Consider the following 27,907-nt stretch of genomic DNA (forward strand, 5'->3'; position numbering starts at 1 on the left):
AGCCCCTCCCAACTGGCTGTGTGGCCTTGGGCAGGTCACTTTGCCCCTCTGAACTTCTGCCTTCCCGTCTGCAGCTGAAGGTGCTCATGGTGCCGCCCTGATAGGTGCACAGACAGGAAGAACAGAGTCGTAACAGGCGCAAGGTGGCTTAGTCGAGCCCCCGAACGGCAGTCCCCTGATCTTGCTGGCCCTGGGGAGAGGCCTGGAAGGGACAGCCAGTTAGCCACTGCTCTTCCCTGTGGCTCCCAGCCCTCTGGCCACACACAGGGAGGCCCCACAGGTCCCTCCCATGCCACCTGCCGTGCCCTGGAGCAAACCAGGGCTGCTCACCGTGGCCAGAGATGGCCCGGGCAGCTGTGGTGGGGAGGCGAGTGGAAGGCAGCCCGCCGTGTGACGGGCGGTGGGTTCAGCGTGCCCTTCAGGGGCCCCTCACCCCTGGGGCGTGCGATTTGTCTCCCAGCCTTGTTTGACTGTCTTCTCAGGATGTTCCTGTGTTTATGAAAGGGTGTTTATTTCCAGAAGTGTTCTGGGCTGTGTGACCTTCAGCGCGAATCACCAGCCAGTCTTTCGGGTCCCTGCAGGATCTGAGCTCCTGGTCACCGCCCCGATTCAGCGCTCGGAGCCTCGGTTGTTCACTAGGCATTGGCAGCTTGTGCTTGCCTCGATTACCCCCTGTCCTGCCCTTGGCAAACAACCCTCTATTATTCCCACCCAGAGCTGCTGTGCCTTTTGCAGAGACTGTCACTCTGGAGCCTCCGTGGAGGCTCTGAGCCCATGCGGGGACCAGCTGGCATTGACACACAGGAGTGGGGGGCTGGGCTGTGGCCTGGCTGCCTCACTGCTCCCAGAGTTGGGACCAGCATTTGGGGAGGCCCAGGGAGCTGGCTGGACCCGTGAGTGCAGAGCTGGACCTAGGAGGGTCACCCGGGAACCCTCCCTTCATGGATGGGGAAACTGAGGCCCCTGGTTTGGATGTGTGTGTTGACCATGTCTTTCATTTTTTGCATTCTGATGCTTCGACCCTGCTGACCCTGGGAGACTGGCCCTCCTGGCTAGTCAGTCCCTAGACAGTGACAGACATCGGTGAGCAGGCAGGCAGCAGACACACAGGGCAGCTCCTGTGCCCGCTTAGAGCCACTGACGGAGGTTGTTTGCACCAGCTAAGTCTTGGGCCTGCTGGCCCTGCTGGGCCTTCTGGTGCCAAGCACAGGACAGGCTCTTGTGCACGTCCCCCAGCCCCCCATTTCCTGAGCCACCCGTGCCTTCCCCTGTGGCCCCTGTGGCTTGGCATCTTCCCTCCACCAGCCAGTGGCGTCTGCGGGCTGTGACATCACAGGCCGATTGCACCTCCCTTGCTTAGGTGGCCCGTGGGTCCTGAGTGGGGCCTTGGACTGGAAAGCGTGTCCTGGAGCGTGAGTCTAGTTAGGACAAGACAGCGCCTCCCAGGGTATAGGAGGCCCACAGAATCAACTCGCTGCCAACTAACCAACAGGTGCCATGGCAGCCCCGCCACACTCATGCTGCCCATGGGTGCTGGCAGCTGCATAGCTAAGTCACCTTGGTGAGTGGGAGACCTGCCCAGGCCCACCTTACATGCCTGCCTGCTGTGTGGGTATTGGGGTGGCAGTGCCAGGCAGATGTCACCTGGCTGCCTGGTCGTTTGGGGGCTTTCTGCTGGGTACTGACTAGTGCCAGAGATCGTTCCACCTGTCCTACACCCTTCCACGCTCCTCCAGGCCTTTGACTGCCAGCCAGGCCGCCAGCCCATGCCATGGTCCGTGTACGCTCCGACTCGGCCAGCTCTCCATGCACAGAGCGAGTGACCAGGCGTGCTCTGTGGCCATGGCCTTGCCGGTGGGGGCCTCCCACCCTGCAATCCTGAGAGGCTAGAGAGCAGTGACTGTCCTGTCCCTGCTTCCTCTGAGTCCAGGGGCCACACTCGGCCCTTCCTTGGCCCGTTGGGCCCAGCGCCCACAGCCATAGGTGCACCTGGGGACAGATGCTGTACCAGGTACAAGACTTGGGGCCTGCTTCTGCTCCTGCGGCCCCCAACCTGTGCCCACTGGTCCAGTCACCCACCTCTTGTGAGGTCAGGGTCTCGGCAGGGCGATCCCTTCTGGATACTGCAGTGTCCCACACCTGTAGGATTTCCTGGCCACCACTTCTGGAGCAGATGTCTGTTATTCACCTCTCAGCCCACCAGAAAGTCTCCCCCCAGCTCCCACTGGACAGGCCCTCGGCCTCTGCCCAGTGGATCTCTGTCCCCACGCTTGGGGTCACCTGTCCCCCTCTGAACGCCAGGGGATCCCGATTGTCTGTCCCGGGGATGGGCCCCTGAGCAGACCAAGGTGGGGATCTCAGCCTGTGAGTTGACTCCAGTCGGCCTGGCCTGAGGCCCACGGTGCGGAGGGCCTAGACTTCAGGACCGGAGATGCAGGCAGGCAGCCAGCTGCCCCCCCGTTTCTATCAGTGCCTGGTCAGAGCCCCATCCTATGAGTGGGGAGGCAGTGGGTTTCCAGCAGGGCGTTGGGTGCTTGTGGGGGTGGCCTTGCCAGGACATGCCCCTACTGCCTGCATCGCCGGGTCCGCTAGACATGAATCCCCTGTGGGGCACAAGCCCCATGGCTCCCAGCTCCTCTGTGTGGCCATCAGACCCAGATCCCTGTGGAACTGGTCTCCTGGGACAAAGCCTTCTGGGGCAGAGGCAGGCTCAGCTCACAGGAGGCTATGTGGACATTTGTGGGGCATGACAGGATGGGGAGGCCAAAGGCTTCACCTGCGCCCCACCTGGGTGGGCTGGCGGGTTCCAACCCCCGTGTCCCAGCATCAGAGCGTTTGCCGCCGTGGTTCCTGTGTGGGGAACCACTGAACCCCAACCCGAATGTGGGGCTTAGGGTGAAGGCACAGGCTTGGGAGGCACACGGTCTCCAACGGCAGCTCCTCGCTGGCTGGGTATCCCTGGGGGTGCCGTTTAAACCCTGAACCCGTGTTCTCACTGATAACACAGCAGGGACCCCCAGCTCCTGCCGTCTCCACGGACCAAGTCAATGTGTGGCAGTGGGCTTAGAGCAGGGGGCAACCCGGGTGAGTGGCACTGCTTCTGAGCGCCAGGCTCTGCACGGGGCAGGCTTGCTTACCCAGGTGAGGTCTGTCACCGGGCCTCCCCAAGGATCACTCCCCCCCAGCACTAATCCCAACGCAGACAGCATTCACTTGGCAGACTTTATTGTTTTCCGGAAAAACAAAAACAAATGTACCTTATGGGTTGGAAAGGACCCATGGACCACATGGCAAACACGTGAGAGTAATAAATACGCATGTACATTCAAGTTCTTGGGCGGCCCCAGCAGAAGCCGGTGCTCCAGCATCGACCCCACACCTGCGAACCCCAGCCTTGGGGGTCTCCCCAGGCCCCTACATAGCGGTCATCACATGGAGCCCAGCCCAGCCCTCCACCCACAGCTCCCAGGCTGTACCGTGGGGTGTCAGGGCCGTGGGGCCAGGCTGATGTACCACCGGAGAAAGAGGTGCCACCTTGTGCCCTGGGGGCCATAGGGCAAAGGCTCCACCCCAGGAGTGCTCCAGAAGGGGGCTGGTGGCGGGCCCTGCACGTGGGCTGAGGCAGGGGTGTGGGTGAGAGCTGATGGCCACGGTCCCCAGGGAGTCTGTCTCTTGCCCAGTCCTGTGGGCCAACCCAGGTGTTCAGGGCCCGGACCCCCCCACCCTCCAAGAAGAAGGCAGTGATGTCACCTCCCCAGCTGGTGGGGGAGAGGGCTGGGTACTCACTGGGGTCCCAGGGCTGAGCTGAGCCCCTCCCAGCTTTGCTGACCCACTGCCTCCCCAGGGCCACCGGGCTGGAGCCCTCATGCAATGGCCCGTGCTGGCATGGTCAGGGTGCAGACCTGGCTGCTGGCCCGTCCTCCAGGAACAAGGCCCCATCTGTTGCTGGGCTTCAGGGAGTGGAGTTGAGGAATGTCACTGCCCATCCCCCATGCTTCCCCTCGGGGACCCTGCCTATTCAGGATGCCATGGGGCCGGGGGCTAAAGTGCCAGGGCCTGGGGACTCTGTGTGGGGCATGGGAGCCTGCCTCCAGGCTTTCTGTGATACCTTCCTGCTCCTCCTCCTCCAGCCTGGGTAGGAGGGAGGGGACCTCCCGGGGGTGAGAGGCCGGGAGTGGGGCGAGCGAGCGTGTCTGCTGGGCCATCCTGGGACCAGCTCTGGGAGGGCAGCGACGCCCGTGTAGCTGGCAGTCCCCAGGGAAGAGACTTCAGAGAAACTTTCAGGGTGTGGGGGAGGCAGCAGGGTTTTCACATTTGGCCGGGCAGGACAGAGCGGGCAGGGGGTCAAGGAGAGGGCATGGAGGGTTTGGACAGCACCGGGGTCAGGGGTTGACATGCTGCAGGCCCAGCCTGGGGCAGGGGCAGGGGTGAGGGCGAGGCTGGGCTGGGCAGGCCTGCGGGAAGCTGTGTACCATGTGGGGGCTGGCCCAGGACAGAGTATACCCTCCCCCACACAGGCAGCCCTGGCTCAAACCTGCCACCCTGGGGAGGGCGATGCCGTGGGGGCAGTGTGCCCAGCGTTTGGCTCAGTGGGAAGGACCGGGGGGCTCAGAGGCTGCCCTCAGCCATGGCCTTGGGAGGAGTTGGCTTCTGGGGGGCCGTGGGCATCCTGGACGATTGTGAGCTGCTTCCCCCACCCCTGGGCGTCCAGAAGTGGGAGTGGGGCAGGCCTGGCTGGCTGTGGGTACGAGGCCTTAGCTGGTGCCGGGCTGGCACTGTTGCCGGGGCTCAGGTGGCCCGCCCACCTCCTGTTCCGGGCTCCCGGCGAGGTCCACCCGCTGCTCGTCCATCCGCTTGGCCTGCACCCTCTGGATGAGGCTGAAGAAGTCCTCATCAGGCATAGTGGGGCCACGTGGCAGCCCATCAGGAGGCGGGCAGCGCTGGTCATCGATCCTGCAGGACTGGGCAGACATGGACACACGGGTCGGCAGCCTCCCCCTCCCAGGCCTGGGGGGTTCACCCCAGTGCCTGGGCCCAGTGGTCGGCGGCCCCGCTCACGGCCCTGAGGCAGGGGCTGCTGTCAGCAGCAGTCCAGCTCGGGAGTGCAGGTCAGGCCGCCTTAGGTGTCCCTAGATCCCATGGGTCAGCTCAGGGGCAGCACTGGGTGTGGGCTGCTAGGGTACCTTCTCCAAGACCACCAGGCAGTGGGTGGTCACACACCCCTGGGACAGGGCGGGGGCTGCAGCTCCCAGAGCCTGAGATGTGGAGCCCCCCAGGGTCCCCCGTCGGGTCGGGGTGCTGAGGCGGGCAGGCTGAGGGGAACGAGGAGACATCTGGGGTCCTCTGCAGGGTCTGGAGCAGAAGGGCTGGGAGCAAGCGCAGCTGCCGGAGTCTGCGTGCATGTGGATGGAGGGTTCGGGGGGGCCTGGGGGAGCTCTGGGGGGCCGGTTTTGAGGTTCCAGGGCTGCGCTTTCCTCTCCTCTGTGGGAACGAATGTCAGGTCTGCAGACTTTGCAGCTTCTCCTCCACTCCAGACATTTCACTGAAGCTTTCCTGACCCTGAACTATGTCTGCAATTCTGCCAGCCGGACCCCACGTGACAGCGAAACCCCCACCCCCCATCCCTCCCCGCTCTGTAGGGTGCTGCCTGGCCCTTGGTTTTCTCTGTCCAGAGGTGCAAGGCTGGAAGACCTGGTGACCCGCCAGCTCTGAACTCTTGTACTGCCTGGGAGAGTTAACCCTGAGGATATCCTCGGGTGGCCTTCTCGGGAGAGGGTGGTCCCAGGAAGAAGGCCCCAGATCTGACCACCCCTGGAAACTTGGTGACATTGGCTGAGCCAGCTTGTCGGTCCTCTGCCCTAGAGGCGTCCCCAAGACCCAGCCTGACATGGAGGGACCAGAGCTGCCCACGGGCTGCCGGAAGGCTCCACAGCAGATGGCAAAGGGGCCCTGAGCTACCGGGGGCTGGGGGAGGGCGTGGGGGATGCACACCCGCCTTCCCAGCCGCAGGCCTACCTGGCACTTGATGAGCATGTTGAAGAACTCGTCGCCTGGCTCCTGGGGGTCCCCGTCACCACGCAGGTGCCCCAGGTTGTTGTGGGTGATACGCAGCCCGGGCAGGCTGCCCACGCTGGCCCGCTGGTCGTCCAGCCGGCGGCTCTGGGAGCTGGCGATGAGGTCAAAGAACTCCTCGGTCTGGGGGGAGGCTGTCAGCGAGGGCTGGGCTGTAGGGAGCAGGGCGTGAGCCCAGGGAGGGGTTCTGAGGGCAGGGACCCTCCGAGGGGCAGGCCTGAGGTTGGGCCAGGCTGTCGGGAGCTGACCTCCGTGAGCCCAGCCCAGCCCACCAGCCCTGGGGGTGCAGGGGCCCACACCCGCCTCCAGGGGGCTTCCGGGTGGTAACGGCAGGAGAGCCTCCCCTCCCACGCTCTGCTCCGAGAAGCTGATGTGCCTGACATGTTCCGGAGGGTGGGCAGGATGATGACACGTTCCCCAGTTTTGGGCAAGGCGGGGGCGCGAGCTTATAGTGACAAGGGGCGCTTTGCAGCTGGTCTGTACCACCTCTCAGGAGCAAGGGCTTGAGGGGGCCCCCAGCCCCGCACCCTCAAGGCCTAGGGGAGCCCCACCAGGATGCTCACCGATCCGCTCCTCCAGGCTGGGGGCCGCGGTGGCCTCGGCAGCGCCAGGCTGGCCGTCCTCCAGGGGACAGCGCTGGTCGTCCATGCGGCTACTCTGGAACTTGCTCAGCAGGTCGAAGAAGCACTCCTCGTCGGAAGACGGGGCCCGGGGGATGCTCTGCGGATGGGGTTCGGTCAGTGCTGGCCACAGAGGCGGCCCTGCTGCGGGCGCCAGCCCCCAGATCCCTGGGCACCACGGAGGGGGCTGGCTCTGCCGGGGCCAACGTCAGGACCCTCCTCTGCCACCTGCTGGCCACCCTGCCCCAAATCTACTCCTCCACCTGCTCCTGCCCCTCCTCCCAGCAGCACCACCACCCAGCCCTCAGCCATTCTCCCCTTCATTCACGACATGCCCTTCCCCTGGGCCACCTACACCCTGCCATTCCAACCCCACCTGCACAGCCTGAAATGCCCTTGCTGGCCATCATACACACCCACAGTGGTCTGTGCCAGGGCCCGAGGGGCCAGCAATGTCAGAACATATTACCAAAGGCAAGGAGCCCAACTTGGGGGAGGTGAAGGCTCCTGTATTCCAGCCCTTGTGGGGTTTCGGCGACATGTTTCTAGGGTCCTTGACTAGTGGGCAGGCCCAAAGGACAGTGGATGTGTGGGGGCCAAGACCCTGAGTGTGAGGTATTCAGACTGAAGAGAAAGTGCTAACATCCATCAGCCCCTCCCTCCGTGGGCTGGCTGAGGTCGCAGCCTGGAGGCCTAGGGTCTGCTCTGGGTGGTTGGGGTTACAGAGCCCGGATGTTAGGCTCAGAGCAGGGGGTTTGCCATTGGATCACAGGCACTCTGGGAGACAGTCAATGTACAGCCTGGCGTTGGGGAGGGCTGACCCTAGGATGAACCAGCTGGTGGGGTCAGCAGGAGAGGGTAGGGGAGCCCTCAGAAGGGCCACAGTTCTGGAGGGACAGGGAGAGGCGGGGTGAGAAGCAAAACACCGGGTCACGGAGCTTGGCTGAGTTCCAACTGGCAGGGTGACCTTGGGTGAGCCCACCCCCACCCTGGACCACCCACATGAGTGGCGGCTGGAAGGTGGGGTCTATCGGGGCCTCCCCAAAGGGCAGGGCTAGAGCAGGTCCACCCCCAGCCTCCCCAGGCCTGGTCCAGGGGCCCTGAGGGCTGACAGGTGATTCTGATGACCCTGGCTGCAAACAGGCACCCCATTCATCTCGTCTCGGAAGCGAGGGCCCCCTACCAAGCCCCTGCCTGTCCATCTCTCAGCTGGCTGGTGGCCTCCTGGGGCAGCTCAGAGCTGGGCTCGTAGAGGCCATAAGAGCAAAGAGGTCACCTACTGGGTGTTGGCGCTGCCAAAGGGTATGACTCCTGAGCTCCAGACAGTCCACCACCAGCCCGTTTCACAGGAAGAAAAGGAGGCTGAGGCACAGAGACTGCACAGTTTCCCAAGGTCACACAGCACAGGGGCAGCCTGGGATCCCACGCCCAGCAGGCCCAGCCTGGGCTCTGGCTATGGGGCTGGCAGGTGGCAGCCTGGAGGACAGAGCCCCTTCTGGGGCTCTGGGCTGTGGTCCCCCTCTCTGCCCCTCCTTCCGGGGCAGGCCCAGAGCCAAGGCTTAGGGGGAGTTCAGGAAGCCCTCCTCAGGCCTCTGCTCTCCTGCAGCCCAGCCCCCCAGCCCCCACAGAGCCTGGAGGAGAGGGAAGGGACAGCTGGTGTGAGGGGCCCAAGGGCCCTGGCCAGGCCCTTACAAGCAAACCAAGGGCATGGGTGGTGCCTCCGCTAGGGGATCGTGGGCTGTTCCCAGGCTGTTTGGGGCCGAGTAGTTGTGGGGGGCCCTGGGCTCAGCCAGGAGTGGGGTGAGCACAGCACCACCCCACTGTGGTCCAGCTGAATGGAGCCAGGCCCCTCCTGGGACAGGTGTGACCCCATAGTCCTCCAGCCTCCCCTGGGCTGAAACTCAGGGCTCAAGGGACACACACAAAGGGAGGTGGGCCTCAGAGCGCCATCACCACTGTGACAGGGGCTGGGCTGACAGCTTCCCCCATGGCTGCCCCGAGGTTCCCGAGGCCCCGAGGCAGAGCCCAGAGCCCTGGGCCGCTTGCAAAGGGCTGACACTTCCCTCATGCATCGCGGGGGAGGGGGCTAAGACCACAGGCACACACAGTGAGGCCCCTCACCAGACAGTTGGGTGGCCCCACACCCTCATGCAGCACACCACCCTGGGTCCTGGCAGGACACCCCCATGCTCCAGTCTCTCCTTTGCCCCAAACTCAGGCTCTGTCCATCTGGAGGTCTCAGAGCTTCTCCTCAGAGCTCACTCTGGTCCCTCAGCTAGAATGCCAGCCGTTTCTCCAGGGGAGGAAGGGGACTGCCCGTCCGCAGCTTGTTTGCACAGCTCCTCAGAGCTGCAGCTGCCATGGGCCTGGAGCTGCCCAGGACCAAGGGCAGGGGTTGCGGGCAGGTGGGCAGGCCGCTGGGGCAGCACGGAATGCTGGAACTCACACCCACGGCACGGGCCCCGGGCAGACCACTGAGTCCCCACCCCTGGGGTAACTGCACCCCCCCAAGAGGAGGGCTCACACAGGCCTGGGAGCTCCCCAAGCCTCCATCTGTGTTGGGGACCCCACACTCACGCCGATCCACAGCTACTGCAGCAGCGGCACTGGTCGGGGCGCTCAGCCACGTGGAACCCAGTCGGGACGCCAAGGCCTGTGCCACCTTCCTGCCCGTGTGCCAATGCCGCCTCACTGCCCATGCTTAAATAGGACCGGAGGGAGGGAGCCATGCTTAAATAGGACCGGAGGGAGGGCCCTCCCCATCCCGCCCACCGTGCTCTGCTCCATCACACACACACACACACACACACACACACACAGGCGCACGCTCTGTAAACACCCGGAGATGGATTTCCCTGAGCGCAGCACTGAGTGCTCTGACTCAGGGCCCGTGGCCGTCACACCAGGAGGCCAAGGGCTTTGGGAACCTGTGTGGATAGCACTTTCCCACTCTGACCAGGCTCCAAGCTGGGCCAACCCGGGAGAAGCCACATCCTTCTTCAGCCCGACTCCCGAGTTGGAGCTGAGGCTTTCTATGCTGGGCCCCGGCCACCCTGCATAGCCACGTCCCACACAACAGCCCCCTGACCTTTGCCCAGGCCCAGGCCCAGGCCCGGGGCCCTCCCTGGCCTCACACTGCCTGCCATGGTGTCCGTGTCCTGCTCGGGGACACCCGGAGCCTGGGCCTCTAGCTCACTCAGCAAGAGCGCCGTCTTTACTCACACTATGACCAGCCCTGGAAGAGGCTGTGAGCCCTGACAGGAGACGTGAGGACAGGCTGGGGGACCCTGGAGCTCCCCTCATTGGGCCCTCCCTGTCCTGCTCCTTCCTGTGAAGGAAAGTGAGCTCAGGGACCCAGGGGTTCCTGCCAGCCGCCTGGGCTGGCCCTCCCAGGCTGCCTCCTGCGGGGGAGCTGGTGGGCGGCACGTTGGCCCTCCACTATGGCCATGCAGCCCTCTGCCGTAGGCATTTGCTCCAGAGGCACCGGCACGGCCTGAAGCCCCCGTGTTCTCCACGGGGACCACGCTGCAGGGGCCAGGAGCTGACCCCGGCATTGGAACCCCGGCTCCACCACTTCCAGCTGGACGCCTCGACCAGCTTCTTTGCTGCTCTGTGCCTCAGTCTCCCCTCTTGGGGCTGCTGTAATTGCACCGTACATGACAAGCCTGAGTGTTGGCTGTTGTCTCTGTTTGGAAGAAGGGGCCCCAGGACAGCAGCCACAAGGACTTGTCTGGACCTGGAATTCACCCGTGGAACAGGTGAGCAGGGCTTACGGTGCCGGCCTGCCCCACGTGGTGGCCTGGCTGGGGCTAGGAGAGCCATGTGCCGCCTGGGCCAGCCCTGGCCCCACATGCCCAGGTCCCACCTCTGGGGCCCAAGGCTCTGGGAACCCCAGGATAGGAGGTGGGGGGACACAGCTTTGCCTTTCTAGGGAGACTCTATACGGCCATTGTGTGGGGACTGGTGTGGTTTCGGGGCTCAGGGAACCAGAAAGACAAGTCTCTCTTTCCCCTGCTATAAAGGGGCCTAGGCAGCTGGGGGCACAGGCTCTTTCCCCTGCCTCACTCAGCCCCCAATTCACAGTATGAAAAAAAGTGGGTGCAGACGGCACCGTCCCCTGTGAAGGATGGTCCCTGGGTGGAGAACCTCAGGCAGTGGGGGCCATAGCACAGCCAGTCTTCACCCATCCCTGCCCGGCCCTGGTCAGGTCCTTCCTGCTCCAGAGCCCGTTGTGGCTACCCAGGGCCTTGGGACTGGGGGTCGTCCTCTGCCCAGGCCCTTTCTCACACCAAGAAAGGGTTCACTCCGAAGCCCCACAGCCCCGACCTTTGGGGTCAGGCCAGCCCTGCTCCCCGTGCCCCACCCTGAGATGAGTTCTCAGGACCCCTCAGACCCCACAACTCCCCCTCTGCTGGTGGCGGGGCCCATGCACCTGGGGCCTGACCGGTGCCCCCCCCAGGGACCCCCTCGGTGCCCTCCTCCCCTCCTCATCTCACTCCATGGACACAGACCCTGACCAGCTGGGCAGTGCGGGGCTCAAATGGGATTGGCAGAAACTTCCCCGGGCTCATGGGAAACAGGGCAGGAAGCAGCGCTCTGGGGGGGAATTCCTGCACCCATGCTCCCCGCAGGCTGGGGAGGTACTGCCTAAGCCCTCGGAGGGAATTGTTTTCAGACATTCCGGAGGCTTGGACCACGTGTTTTTCATGGAGGGCTCCAGGCTGACCATTGAACCCAGCCCAGGCTCCTGGGCACAGTGGGACACCTGCCAGGTAGCAAGAGGCCAGGTCCCCATCCCTCCATCCCCCATCTGTCCGTCTACGTGAGCACCAGTCCATTGGTCCCCCATCCATCTGTCCACCCAGCCCCTAGCTGTCCATCCACCCCTGCATGCTGACCCTGGCCAGGCCCAGGACCTGAGCTGCCCCGGCCCCAGCTGTCCGGCAAAACCTTGCTAGGCTGTCTGCTGCCCCATCCTGAAGCCTCAGTCCAGCTCCTCGGGTGGCCTGGGCCTCACTGAGGCCAGATGCAGCTGGCAGCTAAACACTGTCCCTGTACTGAGTGCCCGGGACCGTCAGCAGGCCCAGTGCCCACCAGGTCCTGGGGCACAGCCAGGGCCATGACCTCTGCCCCCTGGAGTGGCCTCCCAGGTCTGCTGCCCCCGTGGGGCCTCCCTCAGAGCCCCAGGGGAAGGCACCTACCACGCGAGGCACCTGCACGCGCACGTCTGCGCTGTCCAGTGGGGAGTGGCTGCCTTCCCGGGGCCTCCTGTCAGCAGCGTCCAGCCCTTCCTGGTACTTCCTGCTCCTCACGGGGAGGGGGAGCCGGTCCCCACAGTGATGGCTGTCTCCATTCTGCCCCTGGGGGAGGGGCATGGAGAGGGCGTAGGTAACTGAAGCCATCCTTAGGGAGGCATCCCTGTCCCCATCCCTAGGGAGGCAGGGCCATTTCACACACACGAGGGCACCGTGGCCTGAGGGAAGAGGAAGGGAGGGCCAGCAAGGCCCTGGAGGCCCAGGGAGAAGCAGCGCGGGGCACTGGAAGGGCTCGAGCTGGGTGTCTGACCCCCCAAATATCGACTTTCTCACACTAAGCAACGAGTGGCCGTGGGTGACCCTGAGCCTTGTCTCCCTGCAGGCCCCCCAGGGGCAGCTGCACCTGAACCCGTCTACACTGGAGTCACCAGAGGCTCAGAGAGCCAGGCCCATACAGCACCCACCCCCGGCAGGTACAGCGCGGGCCCGGGCCCAGGGCCCCCCGCGCCAGCCCTAAATCTGTGTGGGGTTTACAGAGCCCTAGCAGCCCCACCAGTGACACTTTGCTTCTCCTTGGGGCAGAGTCCGAGAGTGAGGGAGCAGACGGCAGCGGGCACTGCCCAGGACACTGGGACCATGGCTGGATAGAGGCACAGGGTCTGCAGTATGGAAGGACCGTGGCTTGTCCCCAGGGAATGTGGCTCACAGGAGGGAGGGAGCAGGCACTGGTACTACAGGGCCTTGGGGGGGCCTTTTGGGGGCCTGCCGGGGCAGATGGCCATTTGTCTCCCATGGCAGGGACAGCACGGGGACAGGAGTGGGGCAGTTCAGCAAACACTGCAGTGGCCTCATTAGCCCGCCACCCACACTCTGCTTCTAAGTGCTGGCACTGCTCCAGTGACGTCCCGAGGCCCCGGCCGCCCACCCCGCCCTCACTCACCCGCTCCAGCGGGAGCCTCAGCAAGTCCCAGGCTTCCGCGCTCAGCCTCTGTGGCCTTTTGGGCCTGGCCCCTGAAAGAGAACGGCTTGGTCAGCCAGCGCTGTCCCTGGCCTCCAGGTTGGCTGGCACAGGCCGGGGCCATCTAGGGAGCAGGGGTACGGAGACAAGCTCCCCTCCTCCCGCCCCACGTAGAGGCAAACGCACCTTCCATATGGCCTCTGCCCCCTGACTGGACAGGCCATCAAGTGTCAACATGGAGTGGAGTCTGCAGGGGCCTGGTGGGGTCTGGCTTTGGTGCCCCCCTTAAGGTCCAGTTCCCAAGTTCAGGACCCAACTCTTCCCACCCACTCTGTGGTCACCCCAGGGCCATGCACGGGCTCCACTCGTGAAGCTCAGCTGCTCTGTGGACGGCATGGCAGCTGGACCCAGAGACTCCCCGTCCCACGTGGCCCAGCACACGCCACAGCTAGCAGAGGGAGGAATAGGCAGGGGCCTCAGCATGGCGGCGTGACACAGCCCTGCAGCCACACTTACTGACTCGGACACAGTCCCCAGAAGGGAGCCGGCTCAGGTGGCCAGTCATTCAGACCAGCCCAAACCAAGTGTCCAGGGCTTCCTAAGAACCGGACAGGTGGTCTAGAGCCGGCTGGAGGGAATAGCGTGGGCAGCTGTGCCCTCTCCGTCCTGGCCTCCAGGTTCTGAGGAAGCCACACCCTGCTCCCTGTGCTCCAAAGGCCGAGAAATGAGAAGGCCTGGGTGGGAATGCAGTGGCCCCCGGAGGAGGGTCTGTGGCTACTGTCCCAGGAGCCAGGGACAGTGTCACTGCAGTGGCCTGACCAGGAGACAGCTGGCCAGCTCCTGGAAGCGCTTAGGGGGCCCTGCAGGTCTAGGACTTCGGGCCGTCTGCGGGGCTCCCCATCCCGGGCACAACCGCCCACAACAGGGCTCTCTGCCCCTACTGCATGGTGCTCAGTGCGGGGCAGCCTGTGCTCAGAGCCGGGCAGCCTGACCCCGTGCTGTGAGGCTGATGGAGATGGGGCGGAGAGTGTGATCAGGGTCCCCTGCTGCTCCCCACCCCCATTAGGAATAAACGATGGTTCATCCACACACCACACGGCTTGGGGACAGCACCTCCCCTCCCCCATGTGCCATGATGGGGAGAATAGAGGTGGGGCATCTCCATCCTGAGGCTGACATGTACCTCACGAGTCATGCAGCCTCTGTGCAGGGGTGTCTACTCACCACAGCCAGCGGGAACCCTGCTCCATCGCCCGCCAGGGCCTCTCTCTCGGCTGCCCTGACATCCTGGGGGCCCGACCAGTTTCCCCACCTTGTATGCGGGCCCCAGGCCCCACACAGCCGCTTCTGCCCCACCTGGCCCTCCACGTCCCTGGCCAAGGCAAAGGCTGAAATGCCCTTCTGACACGCAGTGTCCGGCTCTGGGGCGGGTCCCCTCCTGGCCACCGAGGGCAGCAGGCCTCTGGACCCAGCTGAATGCACCCTCTGTCTGCAGAGTGCCAAGGTCTTCCACGCCCATCGGCTGCAGAGGTCCACGCCCTTGGCTGAGCCGTGCTGACTGCGGGCATTCAGGTCCTGCCTGGCACCACTGGCTCGATTCCCACCTCTCCCACCCAAGAGGGGGAGGTCTGGAAACTTCCCTGAGCACTGCCCCACCCCACCCAATTCTGACCTGCACTCTTTCGTTTCTGTCCCCACAACATGATGCCCTGTCCCAACTCATGGGGACCCGAATGCCACCTCCCTCGCCTGCCTCGTGCCCCAGTCTTGCCCCTGAAGTCCCTTCTCTGTCCAGCCCCTAGAGATCTCCTTAGGAGCTGGGCTAGCTCTTATTCCTCCTGTCCACCCTGCAGGGGCCGCACCGGCGTGGGGTGGGGCTCACACAGGAGCCCACAAGGCCCAGCCGCCCTCAATCCTGCCTCCTACCCTCTCACCTGGCTTCATCCACTCCAGACACAGCTGCAGGCCATGTGCTCAGTGCATGGACAGAGATGTGGCCGCATGTTCAGCTCTCATCCCTGCCAGGCGCTGTTCCCAGGGTGACCAGTGGGCCTGCTTCCCAGATGGGGACACTGAGGCACAGCTGGATCAAGTCACTTAGTCAGCTGGCCGGGACATGGTGGAGTCAGGGCCACAGCCCATAGCCTAAGTGCTGTTTGGGTGTTACACGTACACCCCAACTCCCCAGGGTGGCTGACACATTATCCAGGGCCCCTCTGCCCTGAGCAGGGACCAGAAGGTGAAGCAACCGCTGAGCGGCGCAAGTGGGGAGTAGGGCAGCTTATGTCCCGTGGGGCAGAGGACAGCCCAGGCCCATCAGGGGCAGGCAGCGGGACAGCCAACAGAGAGGGCAGGCGGGCAGCCCCAAGCGCTCAGGGCTGGCCGGGTCTCCAGACCGCGTCCTCTGGCCTGCCCTCCCAGGAGGTGGCCCGGCGCTGGCAGCCTGGCTGGGGAGGGTCCAGGCTCCGTCAGAGCCAGTGAGAGAAGGACAGAGCTGCCTTGTTCCTGCACAGCCCGGCCGTTCACCCACCAGGTGCCCCCCTTTCTTCAGCTCCAAGGACGAAAATGTCAGAATGCGGGGCTGGGCCACGCCTCTGTGGGAGCCTTGCCACATGCGGCGCCCAGCCTGCCCCCACCGACTGCTGGAGTTCCCAGAGGGTGGTCCAAGGGCCAGGGGTGGCCAGGGACTCTGGGCAGAGCTGCCTGCCCTTGTAAAACCATGGCCTGAAGAGTAGACACTGACTTCCCGGGAGACTGCACTCCATCCCACCCCCCTTGGCCACAGTGCCCCCAAAACAAGGGTGGCTAAAGGTCCTGGAAGCCTTTGCTTCCTCCCTTTGCTCCCTCCCTCCACGTCAGCTTCTGCGTGGGGGGTGACATGCATTCCTCTATCTCCCAGGAGGACATCATCTGTAACCCTAGGGACCTACCACCGCAGCCCACACCCGCTTCCCCGGCCTGGTGCTGGGCAGGCCGGGGGCTTTGAGGCTGGGGCAGGGTGGGCGCCCCTCGGCACGCAGCATCCGCAGGCTGGGGCCGGACTCTTGGAAAAGTCAAGAACCATGGGTTGGGACCGTGTGGGTGGGGAGGGGGCCGCTAGCTCCCTGCCCCGAGCCTGCCCCGAGCCTGCCCCACACCCACCTACAGCTGTCTGGAGAAGCCAACTCAGGGTGTACCCCGTCCCCCGCCCCCCCAATTTATTAATCTATTTGCGTTGCAGAGAACGTTCTGTTCTTGTATGCAATCTCTGACCTGTATGGGATGACCAGCAGGCAGTGAGTGATGAGATCGTTACAGCCGGACCCATTAGCACCCCAGCAGGCTCCCTGGCCTCTCTGGCTGACTCAGCCCCCACTCCTCTTGGCAGCGCCCTCCCCCTCTGATCCTAAAGGGGAGCTCTCCCCTAGGCCCAGCCCCCAGCCTGGACGGGGTCCTGAGCCCCAGAAGGGGCAGATCAGCAAGGAAAGGGCAGTGAGAGCCCTCTCCCCCTCTTCCTGTCCACTGCGGCACCACTAGCTGATAAACTGGGGGGGCTCAGGGTGACCACAGGCCCCAGTGCTGCCCAGGCCCTTGCCTGAGCCAGCCCCCCACCCCCGCGTGGCCCTCCTGTCACACCCCTGCATCCCAGTCCAGGGCTGAGCCGTGGGGAGCAGGACTCCCCACGCCCAGTCCAGGAACTCACCTTGGGCCTCATAGCCTGCCAGGTCTGGCTTCTCGGCAGCCGCCGGGCTGGTCAGCCGGCCCAGAGCCAGCTGCAGCTGTGCCACATTCATGCGGGCTGTGAGCTCCCCGTTTCGGTCCCCAATCTGCAGCCAAACAGGACCAGGTCAGTGGGAGGCAGCTGGGAGGCCCCTCTGTGAGCCTCCAAGGGAACCAGGCCTCACTGTCCCCAGAGGTGGGTCTGCGGGGGGTCTGTCCCTGGGTGGGGGTGGCCTCACGTACTGCACACCACCCTCCTCACACTGTAGGAACGCTTGGGCCTCGGGCAGCCAGGCCGTTGTGGGTGGGGCCCTCCTCGGGCACCCTCCTATGGCCTGTCGGTCTGCCTGGGCTGCACCTCTCCGCCCCTGGAGCTTCCTGTCCACCCCTCCTGCGCCTGCCAGGCTCGCGGCTCCTCCCTGGCTCCCAGCTCGGAGCACAGACTCACCAGGGGGACCCTCGGTGCGCTACCCAGGGGCAAGCCAAAGGGCGGGCGGGCTGGGGGGCTTCCGCGCAGAGCCACTGCTGCACCCCGCCGGTGCTTGAGGGACACAGGGCTGGCCCTACTGGCAGCCCTGGTGGAGGGCTCTCCAGGCCAGGCCCTCCCATTCTGAGCTTTCCTGCTCCTCCCACCTCCACCTGGGCACCTGTAGGCTTTGCCCTCCCATGGGCATGAGGCTATGGTGGGTCCACGTGGGCCCCGGGGGTGTGCTAGAGGGATGCGATGTGGCCCTGCTCTGGGGGCTGCTTCTTGGAGGCAGGGTGGGGGCCGAGGAGCAGGGTGGGGGTGAGGCAAGGTGAGGACAGGCCAGGAACTGGGGGTTCAGAGTTCACCTGTGACAACCCTGTGGTTCTAAGCCACGGGCTGCCCTGACCACAACAGGAGGGTCCTGGGTGGACAGGCCCTCGGAGACCCTTCCCCAGGAAGGTGTGTGGCTTGGAGGGTCCCAGGGGGATATCCTGAGGGGTGGCCGTGCCTTTGTGCCCCTAGGCTGCCTCTGGGTGTTAGGCCCAGCCTGGCCAGTTCCGCTGGGGACAGAAGGACCCGGGTGTGGACCTGCTCACGGGGCACACTGACATCCTAGGGGTGGAAAACAGCTCCCCTGCGCCCCCAACCCCACCTCCTGCTATAGCAGACAGGCAGCCAGCAGGTGTCTGAACATGGGTGGCCAGCCCTGTGCAGCACTCAGCAACAGCCCGGAAAGGACAGGGGAACAGTCGGGAACAGACCAGAGCGCACAGAGGCACCCAGCCAGTCTGGGGAGGGCTGGGCAGCACCGGGGGCACAGCAGTGGTTGGGGGCCGAGAGGAGGGCAGGCCTGGCTCACCTCCTGGGAGATCTCCAAGTGCTTCTTGGCGAAGGTCAGGGCTTGTGCCGGGCTCCCCATGGACACGTAGGCGTTCCCCAGACTCCAGCATGCACGGCCCTCGCCCACTCTGCCAGGTAGGGAAACCGAGTCCACGTCTGCAACCCCTAGGCCTGCCAGCCTGCCCACCAGTCCAGTCCTCCCAAGCCCTCAGCCTCCAGGTGATCAGGCCCAATGTGGTAAGAAGAGGAAAGGACAGAGAAGGAGGGGGTGGGCAGCTCCGTGACCGAGTGGAGTTGGGGGACCGGGGCCCTGGGGGCGCCAGCGTTCCCGGAGTGGCCTTGCTCGCCCCCTAGTGGCCGGTGAGGCTCTCATTCCCATGGCTCCCTCCACCCCTGGGGGCGGTGGTGACCCCACTCTCTTGGGCCATTAATTTTTTAACTGATGTGAAACCTCACATAAGCTTAACCACTCCAAAGTGCACGATGTGGTGGACGTTTACTATGTGTGACCATCGCCACCATCCAGTTCTACGCCTTCACCACCCCGAGGAGAAGCCACAGGCCGTGAGAGCCTGGCAGGGCAGCCTGTAGAACACCCTCCTCTCCACCACCCAGGAGTGAAACTCCCCAACGAGCTTGTGCCAAGGGTCCCTGCAGGCGGCCAGCACAGCGGCCACCCGGTCTCGCCTCCTCCCACTTAGTGGGTGGCTGAGAGCCGGGTGGGGCAGCCCTGCTTAGCATCCCTCGTGGTCGGTGGTCAGCGGCAGAGCGGGGACTCAGACCGAGGCCTCGGCGTCTGTAACTCTGTGATTCAGTCTCAGGGACTGCTGGGAGCCCTCCGGGCTGGGCTGCTGCCCCCACCTTCCACCTGCGCCACACACCTGTCGGCCAGCTCCTGCGCGATGAGCAGGTGGCGCAGGTGGTACTCGGCAGCACGCTCGTAGTCCTGCAGCAGCGTGTACGTGTTGCCCAGGCTGTAGCAGGCCTGTGCCTCCACCGCCTGGTCCTTGAGCTGCCGGGACAGCTGCAGCGTCTTCCTGTGGAGAGCAGGGTCAGCCCCCAGGAGAGCGGGCTTCAGCATTGCCCTCCCCGGGGGACAGGGCTCTGCTCACAGCCCCCCTCTGCCCGAAGGGTAGATGGCGGGCAATGGGGGAAGCAGGCCACCCACCCCGAGGCCTCCAGCCCCAGGATCCCACTGGGCTTTCTCTGGGGCTGGCCACGTCCCCATCCTCACAAGGCCAAAGCACCCGACTGCTGGAACCAAACAGATGGGGCCCCGCCAGCTCTGCCCACACTGGCCAGCCACCTCACTATCCAGCCTCCGCCTCTCCACGGGGGGCCCAGAGGCAGCAACACTTGGCTCAAGGTCCTGACATGGGGCATCGGGCTCGGCACAGGGCCCAGTGCAAACAACCCGGTCTCTGCCCAGTGGCCACCTCTCTGCTACTCAGGCCAGGGGGCAGATGGCCCAGAGAGCATCCTGGCACAAGACAGGGACCCCCAGGAGCCAGTGAGGTCCCTACACTCCTGAGTCTATATGGGAATGGTTATACCTGCAACCCAGAGCTGTCACGAGGAGCAAAGACAGCTCCGGGGTTCCCCCATAACCGACACCAGGGGGCCCTGAGCCAAGGCCGGCGTGCGCCTGGCACACAGTGCCCCCCCCCAGTGCTCACCGAGGGCAGGCACTGCAGTTGTTCCCGTCCCCGGCAGCCCTGAGCTTCGCTTTTGTCAGGCTGCCCCTGGGGAGGCTGAGAGGTCAGACCCACCCCACCCTGGGGACGTGTCTCCGGGCCCGCGCCCTCCTCAGGGCCCACCCTCTCCCTGGCTGGGTGCGGGGTGGCCTACTTGTAGTACTCAGCAGCCACGTCAAAGCGCCCCAGGAAGATGTGGGCATTCCCCAGGTTGCTGTACGCCCTTCGCTCGGCCGCTTTGTCTCCAAATTCCTTAGCAATGGCCAGGCGCTGAGGACACAGACCCATGGACCGGGTGGTCACGGAGCAGCCCCGTGACCTGACAGGGACGGCAGGTGCTGCCTCCCCACCCAGGGTGGCCACCCCGTGTCTATGTGTCTAGAGGAGCAGCCCTGGGACCCCAGGCACCAAGCCCAGACAGAGCATGGGGCCGACGCTGGGCCGTGCCTGCTGCTGCCCGCCCCGCCGTCCATCCACTCACCTCCTTGTGGAAGGTGATGGCCTCCACGAAGCTGCCCAGCAGGTAGTGGGTGTTGCCCAGGTTGCCGTAGGCCCTGCCCTGGGCCGCCCGGTCACCCAGCTCCTTCACCAGGGACAGGTTCCTCCTGGGGGCCGAGTCCGTCTGAGCCGTGTCCCTCCCTCCCAGTGTGAGGGAAGCAGGGCCCCAGCGACCCATCCCCCCAGGCTAGGGGCCGCGGTGAGGCTGAGCGTGGGCCCTATGCCCGGGACTGCTGCCCAGTCCCTGTGCCGGGCAGGGGCTGCTGGAAGGCGTGGGCGACCCACAGCCCACTCACTCGTAGAACTCGGAGGCCCTGCGCAGCGTCTCCCGCACGTCGGGTGGCACGTGCCCGGGGTCCTGTGCGGCGCTCCAGGACAGCTGTTTGCCCTTGGCGTGGTACACGTTCCCGATGTTGTAGAGCGCCCGGGCCTCCCCAATCTGCAGGCGACATGCAGGTTGGGGTGCTCTGCAGCCGCACCCCCAAGGAGCCCGCTGGCCTCGGGCTGCTGGGAGCAGACATCTCCCCGAGGCGTGCATGCAAAGCCGGGCGCCTGCTCCTTGGCCCACCATCCAAGCTGCTTCTGGGGCCCCCAAGGCAAGGACCTGGGTGGGGCATCACTAGATGCTGAGGTGGGGGTGGGCCCTGCGGGGGGCGGGGGGGTGAACCCAGCTCTGCCCCTCTTGGGCCCCTTCTCGCCTCCTCCCATGGGGGTCGCCAGGCCCCTCGTGGAAGCCCAGGGGAGGGGCTCCGGCTCAGGGCCAGGCTGTGGCTTGGGGCAAGTCCCATCACCCCTCCAGCCTCAGGTTCCTTGTCTGTGTAGGGAGCAAGGACACCTATCCCACAGGGGAACAGGGTGGGCAGGTCAAAGAGCAGGGCTGCCCGGTGTCCGGTTCAGGCCAGACCAGAGGCTGCTCTGTGCATGGCAGCTACTGCACTGACATCCGTGGAGACAGCGACTGGGGGTTTTGGCAGATTCGGGGGGTGGGGGAGAGGGGGAACTGACATGGACCATGCGGGTTGGGGACTCCAGCTTGGGGAGCTGGGCCTCAGCCCCATGGTGTCGGCAGGAGCTGGAAGTGCCCTCGTTTCTGAGGGGGCCATCATCCCATCTTCCTCCCACAGGGGGACAGCGTGGGGCCGTGAGTGGTGTGTCACAATCCCAGATCTGAACGGGGTCACAGGTCCAGGGTGGTACAGGCAGGCATCCTGGGGGCTGACGACCTACCTTGTCCCCCTGCTCCTGAGCAATGTCAAGGTGACGCTGGCAGCACACGATGGCCTCGTCGAAGCGGCCCAGGACCTTGAGTGTGTTGCCCAGGTTCCCACTGGCCTTAGCCTCCCCCATGCGGTCACCGATGGTCCTGGACGGCAGGAAGGAGTGAGGGGCCAGGACAAATCTGCCAGGACCAAGCTCAGCAAGGGGCCCGAGTGTGGGTAGAAGGCCCCGCCCTTGGGTACAGTGTGCAGCCCAGGGTCCCGCTTCTGCAGGGCCAGGTCTGGGGGAGACCCCTGCACAGCCTGCAGCTGTTGGGGCTTGGGGAGGACCCCACATGAGGCAGGCAGAGCTCCAAGCAAGAAATAACGCTACGGTAACATATTCATGAATCCTGCATTGTGATTGCCCCTCCGAGGGCAGGGACCCGTCAGACCCTGCCCAGGACGACCCAGCAGCGAGGCAGGCCCCTCGTGCCACCCCCGTGCCCGCGGCTCACCGGGCCAGCAGCAGGTCGTGCTTGTGGTACTCCAGTGCCCGGGCGTACTCCTTCAGGTAGAAGTAGGCATTGCCCAGCTGGCTATAGATGGCGCTCAGCGTCTTCAGGTCCTCGGTGCCCACCTGCACAGCGGCCTCGAAGAAGGCCACACCCGCCTTGAAGTCCCCAGCCTTGCAGAGACGCTCGCCCTCCAGGGCCAGCTCCAAGCACGAGGCCTCCATCCTGGGCAGAGAAGGGAGGTCAGAGCCTGGGCACCCAGGCCCCTCATGCCATCACTGTGACCACAGGGTCCCTCAGATGGCAGTGGCCCGTGCCACACCTGTGCAGGCAGATGTAAATCTCTTCTTGGATAAACACCCAGAAGTATGTGCTGGGTCTGACGGCATGCCATCCCCAGGTGGGCACACCCGTGTGGCTCACTTATGCCCAAACGTCCTCACCACCAGGGCTCAGGAGTGCCCCGGGTGAAGTCGTGTCTGCGACTACAGCAAGACCCTCAGTCTTTGGTGGCCGAGCTCCAAACACTGCAGCCCCACCAGTGCCAGCTGCCTACGTGAGGGGCCACCAGGAGCCAGATGCCACATGCCACCTTCCTGAGTGGCCATGGCAGCCTGGGGCAGGCCCTGATCCCCACGGAGGATGACCAAGGCCCAGAGAAGGTCGGTGAGCCGGTCAAGGCCACACAGGCAGGGGCTGAGCCTAGCCTCTCCCCCACCCTGCATCCTGGGGGGCCCACCCTCCAAGCTCTCAGTGGGGTCTAGGGGTTCAGCCATCATCTGTCTTCACCTCCCGTCCTCTGGGGGGACATGGCTGCATTTAATCCAAGAGTCAACCAGCCCCCAGCCCCTTCCTGCCACCCCCCCAAACTGAGAAGTGCTGCTGGCTGCTGGCCAGAGCTGGCCTGAGAAACAGTTGTTCCCCCCCAGTGGCCCGCCAGCCTTGGTGCTGCTGTGGGCGGAACCTTGTCCCAGGATGAACCCAACCCCTGGAAAGCTGCCTCTGGACCCTGCCCTGTGAATGTGACCCAACCCCAAGGGCCCAGGGCCACTGACACCCTCGCTGGAGGCTGTGCTGGTCCTTATGCCCCCACCTTTGGGCAGCGGCTTCAAAGAGGTGGTGCCTCACCATTGGGCCCTGCAGAGCACCCTGAGGTGGGGCCCTGGGCCTCGGGCAAGCTGCTCTCCGGACACAGCCAGCAGGGGAGTCATGGGCACTGGGGGTCAATCTGGCTGGCCCTGGCTCTGGCCCTCCTTGCTGTGGGGCCCTGGAGGACACTTTGCCCCCCTAGGGCCTCAGTCTTCTCCTCTGTCCTGCTCCAGCTGGTCATGTGGCTCCCAGGCTCAAGGCCTGACCCGTCGCCCTGCCTTTGGGTGGGAGGGCACTTAGCAGAGGGACACAGAGGCCACGGGGGCGGGCAGCGAAAGCAGGAGCCCCAAGCTGGAAGATGCCCCCGGGCTGGGATGGGAGGGGCAAAGGGGCTACTGGGCCTCAGGGAGGGGGTGCCATGCAGGTGGCAGAAGGGGCCAGAGAGAAGGTCCTCCCACAAACATCGGGTGGCCCCCAGCCCGGTGGCTGAACACAGAGGAGACCTGGCAAAGTGGGGGACGTGCTCTGCACGGTCACAGGCCGGCTGGCCCCGATTATCCTGTCTCATTTCCATTGCTTTCTGAGGTCATCAAACTTTGTGGAAAACCTACAGAGTACTTAAAAACGTCCATACTAAACAGCCCCGTGTACCCGAGGTGCTCGCCCCTTCTCTGCGTTGTTAGAATTGTGCAACGATCAGGACTTATTGGGGGAAAGCAACATATTTCCTTAAAAAAATGAACAAAGCTGTTTAGGTCAGTGCTTCTCAACCATTGTAACCAAATGCCCCTTTGATGCAAACCACACGACCATTCATTCCCTCTGTCCCCACGTTATCGAGAACACGAGCTCCTTAAACGCCTCCAACGCGAACGCTAACGACTCGGGCGACCAGGCTGGGGTGGGCCGGCGAACCCTCGAGAAGCTGTGCCCAGAGCCCTGTTTCCCACAGGCTCACAGCTTTCGGCAGGGGAGCCTCCCCTTCACTGGGCCCCTCCCCTCTGTGGAGGGGACCCCACCACCTCCCTGGTGCAGGCAGAGCCCTGTGACCTCTCAGAGAGCCAGGGGGCAGGAGCGAGGCTTTGAGACCAGGACACAGGCCAGGCCTTCCACCCACGACATGCACTTGCCTCTGCAGCCACCTGGCCGAGACCTCAGGGAAGGACCATCAGGGTGTAAGTCACCCACCGAGGTGCCACCCACACAGCTTCTTAACCAAGGCCTGCTTGTCCCTGCCCAATTGGCAAGCCGTGCGACAGGCGATCTGCCCCGTCCTCCAGGTGACTGTGGAGGAGGGGACTTGGGTACCTTCGGAGAGCAACACGCCCTGCTGGCTCTGCCTGGGTTGCCCCCGGCCCAATCTCGGAGCAAAGGGTCCTAGTTTGGGAAGGGCCTGGGGCCCAGAAGTCAAGGGGGTGGGCAGGGCATGCTGAGGGGGTGTCATTGCGAGCAGACTGCGGGGGAGGTCTAACAGGCGCTCAGCAACGTGTGGGGGTAACCTGGAGAAGCACGAGGCAGGGTGTCTGGGGCTAGAAGCCCCCACCCCCTCCACTTATCCCAAGAACCTCCAACCTCCAGCTACACCTGCACCTCCAAGCTGGCACCCGTGACGCCCCACCCCACCCAGTCACTGCCTGTCCTCTCCAGTGCCCTCCCAGGCGCCCGCCACACCTCTTCCTCTGCAGGTTCCGTATCTTCTGCACGTACAGCCACAGCTCCAGGCCCACGGGCAGCAGCAGCGGGCGGGGGCGGGGGCCACCGTACACCACTTTGCACATGGCCTTCTCCGCCAAGCTCAGGGCCACAGGCTGGCCCTCCATGACGGCAGCCGGCATCGTGGGCTCCGGACCTCCCTCCTGGCCGCCAGCCCTCGCCCCACCTCGGCTATTGGTCCTGAGGTTGCACCGGTCTTGGGGTTCCCCTGCCTCTCCCCACCCCAGGCCCTCGGGCAGACCGTTTGGGGCTCACAGCGACTAAGGTGGATCAAGGGATAAGGGCAGCTCAGAGCCTCGGATCAGCGCTGTCAGCAGGGCAGGCAGGTGAGCGGGCGGGAGAGCCCAGAGGACATCCTTTCCGGGGCTGTATCCTCCCTCCCACTCACCCCAACTCCTCCTCAGCAAACTGTTACTCCACTCTGACCTCAAGGCCAGCTCTGGGCCAGAGCCCCAACAACACTCAGCACGGAGGAGCCCCAGGTCATCGTGAATGAAGGAAGGAGATGGCACACTGGGTTATGCCAGCTGCCACCCCAGTCCCTTCTCTCCATGGGGCAGAGCTCTCTGAGCTGGGGAAGCCCACCCTGCCTCCAGGGCCCACCTGCAGCGAAGCCGGGATTCCTTCCTGGCAGGGTCAGCGCTTGGTCCAGCCCAGCCCTGCTCCTAGTCTGCTCCTTGCTCCCCGCCCCCCCCGCCAAGCCGGACTGTGTCCTCGGGGGACCCGGTACCCGGCAGGGCCCACGGATACGGAGCATGCAGTCCAGGCCATGATGTTAGCACCTCCCACCCTGACCGTCTGAAGGGGGCTCCAGATCCCAGGTCTAACCCAGTAGGGGCCTGGGGAGGCTGCCAGGGCCAGTGGGGGCGGCTTCGGAGCCACGGACATCAGTCCCCCCAGCTCCTTTCCTCAAACTTCCCAGCCCCTCAGCCACCTACTCTGCCCGGCTCCCAGCTCCTCCAGCCACCCATGGCCAAGAGGAGGCCAGACACTATGACCTTCCCTGGGCAAAGGGAGGAGCCCCCTGGAGTAGTGGGGATCGGTGCCAACGTCCAGCTACAGAGAGGGGGCCACGGAGGCTCAGAGGCGGCTGGGTCCCCAGTCCAGGCCCCTCAGTGCAGAGTGGTGGTGGTGAGACGTCCCAGGCATCTGTCAGGGTCCTTCCTTCCCAGCCCCTGGGACTCCACGGGCCCTCGCAGAGGCTCCCTCGGCCCTAACAGTGGGCACGGGCAGCCCCTCCTGCCAGGCCACTCGGCTTCTCACCTGTGGGGGCCAGGGCAGGAGGGGTCCCCAAAGCTGCACCGCTAGGGACCCCAGGATGGAAAGGAAGGCTCAGCTCCAGGGTGAGGGAACTGGAGGGCAGGATGGGCACTACCCCGAGACCAAGCACCTTGGGGTCTGAGCAAGGATGGGTGGAAGGGAGTGCAGGACGCAGGAGCGCAAGGCTGGCATCAGCCATGAAGTCCTGCAGGCCCTGACCATTTTGGGGGGCTTTGGGAAGGTACAGTCCTGGAAGGGGCGGGGAGGTGGCTGCAGAGATGGGAGTCGGCCCCCAGGCTGCGTGCGTGCCAGGATCCCCATGGTGTCCAGCCTGAGTGTCCTCCCTGCCCTGAGGCCTCTGCCTAATGCCGCTTGTCCATCCCCCAGGACAGCTCAGCTGAGGGGGCCAGGGCAGGGCCTGGACTACCTCCTCTGTGCCCAGCTCCTGTCAAAAAGCTGAACCCCCAAACTCTGCACCCTCATATCAATCCCAGGCCCCTCCTCCACCTGCTGGGGCTGCACTGCAGGCCACCCTGTCCTGGCGCCTCTGTCCCCCACACCACCTCTGCAGGCCTGTGGGGATTTGCCCCGTCACCTGGCAAGGTGCCCATGCACACGGGCAGCACTGGGGCTGCAACTGCCCTGAGCACACCACCTCCCGAGAGACATGGCCCAGCACCTCCGGCGATTCGGGACCAGCACACCCACTGCAGCCGGGTCCGCATCCACTTGCTAACACCAGGCCTGCCCACGCACCTCGCCTTGCAAGGGGCTGACCAGGGCCGGCTCTCCCAGCGGCCACACTGCAATGGCCAGGAGGCAGGGTGCTGGCTGCCAAGCTCTGCCGCCCGCCTGTGGGCCCACCGGCTAATGAAGTCTTCATCGACTCCCCAGTGAGCAGCCTTCCTTCACTACGTCATGCCACACCCCTCCAGCCCGGCCCTGGCACCCGAGACAGCATCCTGGCCCCACCTGGACTATACTCTCCTGCCCCCTGCCCCCTGCCCCCACCTGTCTGCCCCACCAGACTCCACGGGGTCCTCTGGTGCTGACGATGGAGACAGGCCTCCACATCTCACCACCTGCAGCTAAGCAGGGGCCGTGTCCCCTCAGCCCCATGCTCTGCTAAAGGCCATCACCACCGTCCTCCCTCTCCAGCGCTGTCACCCCCACTCGGCCCTGCTCACCCCCGTGAGGGAGGCCCCAAAGTGAAGCCACACTGCATCGCCTTCAGTGAGGGGTGGAGGGGCAGCAGGGAGCAGGCAGCCGGGCTGGAGTGGCATCGCTGTGGAGGAGGCTGTGTCACCCAGCTTGGGAACCCAGGGCCAGGCCAAGGAAGGGCCACCAGGCCATTATTCCCCAGAGGGCCCCCAGGGCCAACACCTGGGGAGCCCGGGAGGGAGCCGAGTGGGGATGGACCAGTGGCCCCCTGTCTAGGTGCCTGCTGTTGGGGACACATCTCTAAGGGCCACCCCCACAGTGGGGGTGTTCTGCCACTGCTACTGTCACCTTGCCAGCCCTAGGCAGGGGCATTTAGCGGCTGCTGAGGGAGGTCAGGAGAGGACCACCTATGGCTTCCCCACTTTCCAGAGCTTCTCAGCCACCTGCTCCTCCCTCCTCCCCCCTGCCTGGCGGCCCCTCCCTCCCAAACCCCTGCTCTGGGCAGGAGGGGCAGCAGGGCCCAGGTGCAGGGGGCCACTTCTGCCCCCCTGACCCAGCCCCTCCCTATGGCCTCGTGTGGGGACTTGCTGGCTCCCGGCCTTCCCAGCAGCTATTCTAAGCCCAGTGCCCCCAGGCCCCGTTTTAGACTGAACTCTCTCACCAGCAAAAATGTCGGAGTGGGAAAGGGAGCCCCTGGGGGTGGGCCAGGCGGAAGAGACCTGGCCCATGCCCAGCGAGCCCCCCCACACACAGAGGTCCCCCCAAAACAGCTATCCAGGCAGTGCCCAGACCAAGTGGATCTTTCCACCAGGTGTCTGCACCCCTCAACTCCAACGCCACTGGTGGGCTCCCCCCAACGCATGTGTGG

General features: G+C 64.9%; 1 protein-coding gene across 3 annotated transcripts in view; it reads right to left on the reverse strand.

The window, feature by feature from the left end:
* Window positions 1-3,208: 3,208 nt before the first annotated feature.
* Window positions 3,209-27,907, reverse strand: part of GPSM1 (G protein signaling modulator 1) — a 28,168-nt gene continuing 3,469 nt past the window's right edge. For 2 of the 3 annotated variants that reach the window (XM_033123073.1, XM_033123072.1), the window contains exons 2-14: window positions 21,820-22,041; window positions 21,333-21,468; window positions 20,402-20,544; window positions 20,089-20,212; window positions 19,762-19,877; window positions 18,795-18,950; window positions 17,933-18,041; window positions 16,588-16,711; window positions 12,888-12,958; window positions 11,894-12,052; window positions 6,636-6,792; window positions 6,016-6,224; window positions 3,209-4,961 (exon numbers count right to left, since the gene is read on the reverse strand). In XM_033123073.1, the coding sequence (XP_032978964.1) occupies window positions 4,755-4,961; window positions 6,016-6,224; window positions 6,636-6,792; window positions 11,894-12,052; window positions 12,888-12,958; window positions 16,588-16,711; window positions 17,933-18,041; window positions 18,795-18,950; window positions 19,762-19,877; window positions 20,089-20,212; window positions 20,402-20,544; window positions 21,333-21,468; window positions 21,820-22,040 (1,932 nt within the window). In that variant the 5' untranslated portion in view covers window position 22,041 and the 3' untranslated portion in view covers window positions 3,209-4,754. Of the gene's footprint in view, window positions 4,962-6,015; window positions 6,225-6,635; window positions 6,793-11,893; window positions 12,053-12,887; window positions 12,959-14,129; window positions 14,531-16,587; window positions 16,712-17,932; window positions 18,042-18,794; window positions 18,951-19,761; window positions 19,878-20,088; window positions 20,213-20,401; window positions 20,545-21,332; window positions 21,469-21,819; window positions 22,042-27,907 lie in introns of those variants that run through there. The other variant, XM_033123074.1, reaches the window with a different exon arrangement.

Source organism: Rhinolophus ferrumequinum, chromosome 12 (assembly GCF_004115265.2).
Source record: "Rhinolophus ferrumequinum isolate MPI-CBG mRhiFer1 chromosome 12, mRhiFer1_v1.p, whole genome shotgun sequence".
Taxonomy (NCBI): Eukaryota; Metazoa; Chordata; class Mammalia; order Chiroptera; family Rhinolophidae; genus Rhinolophus; species Rhinolophus ferrumequinum.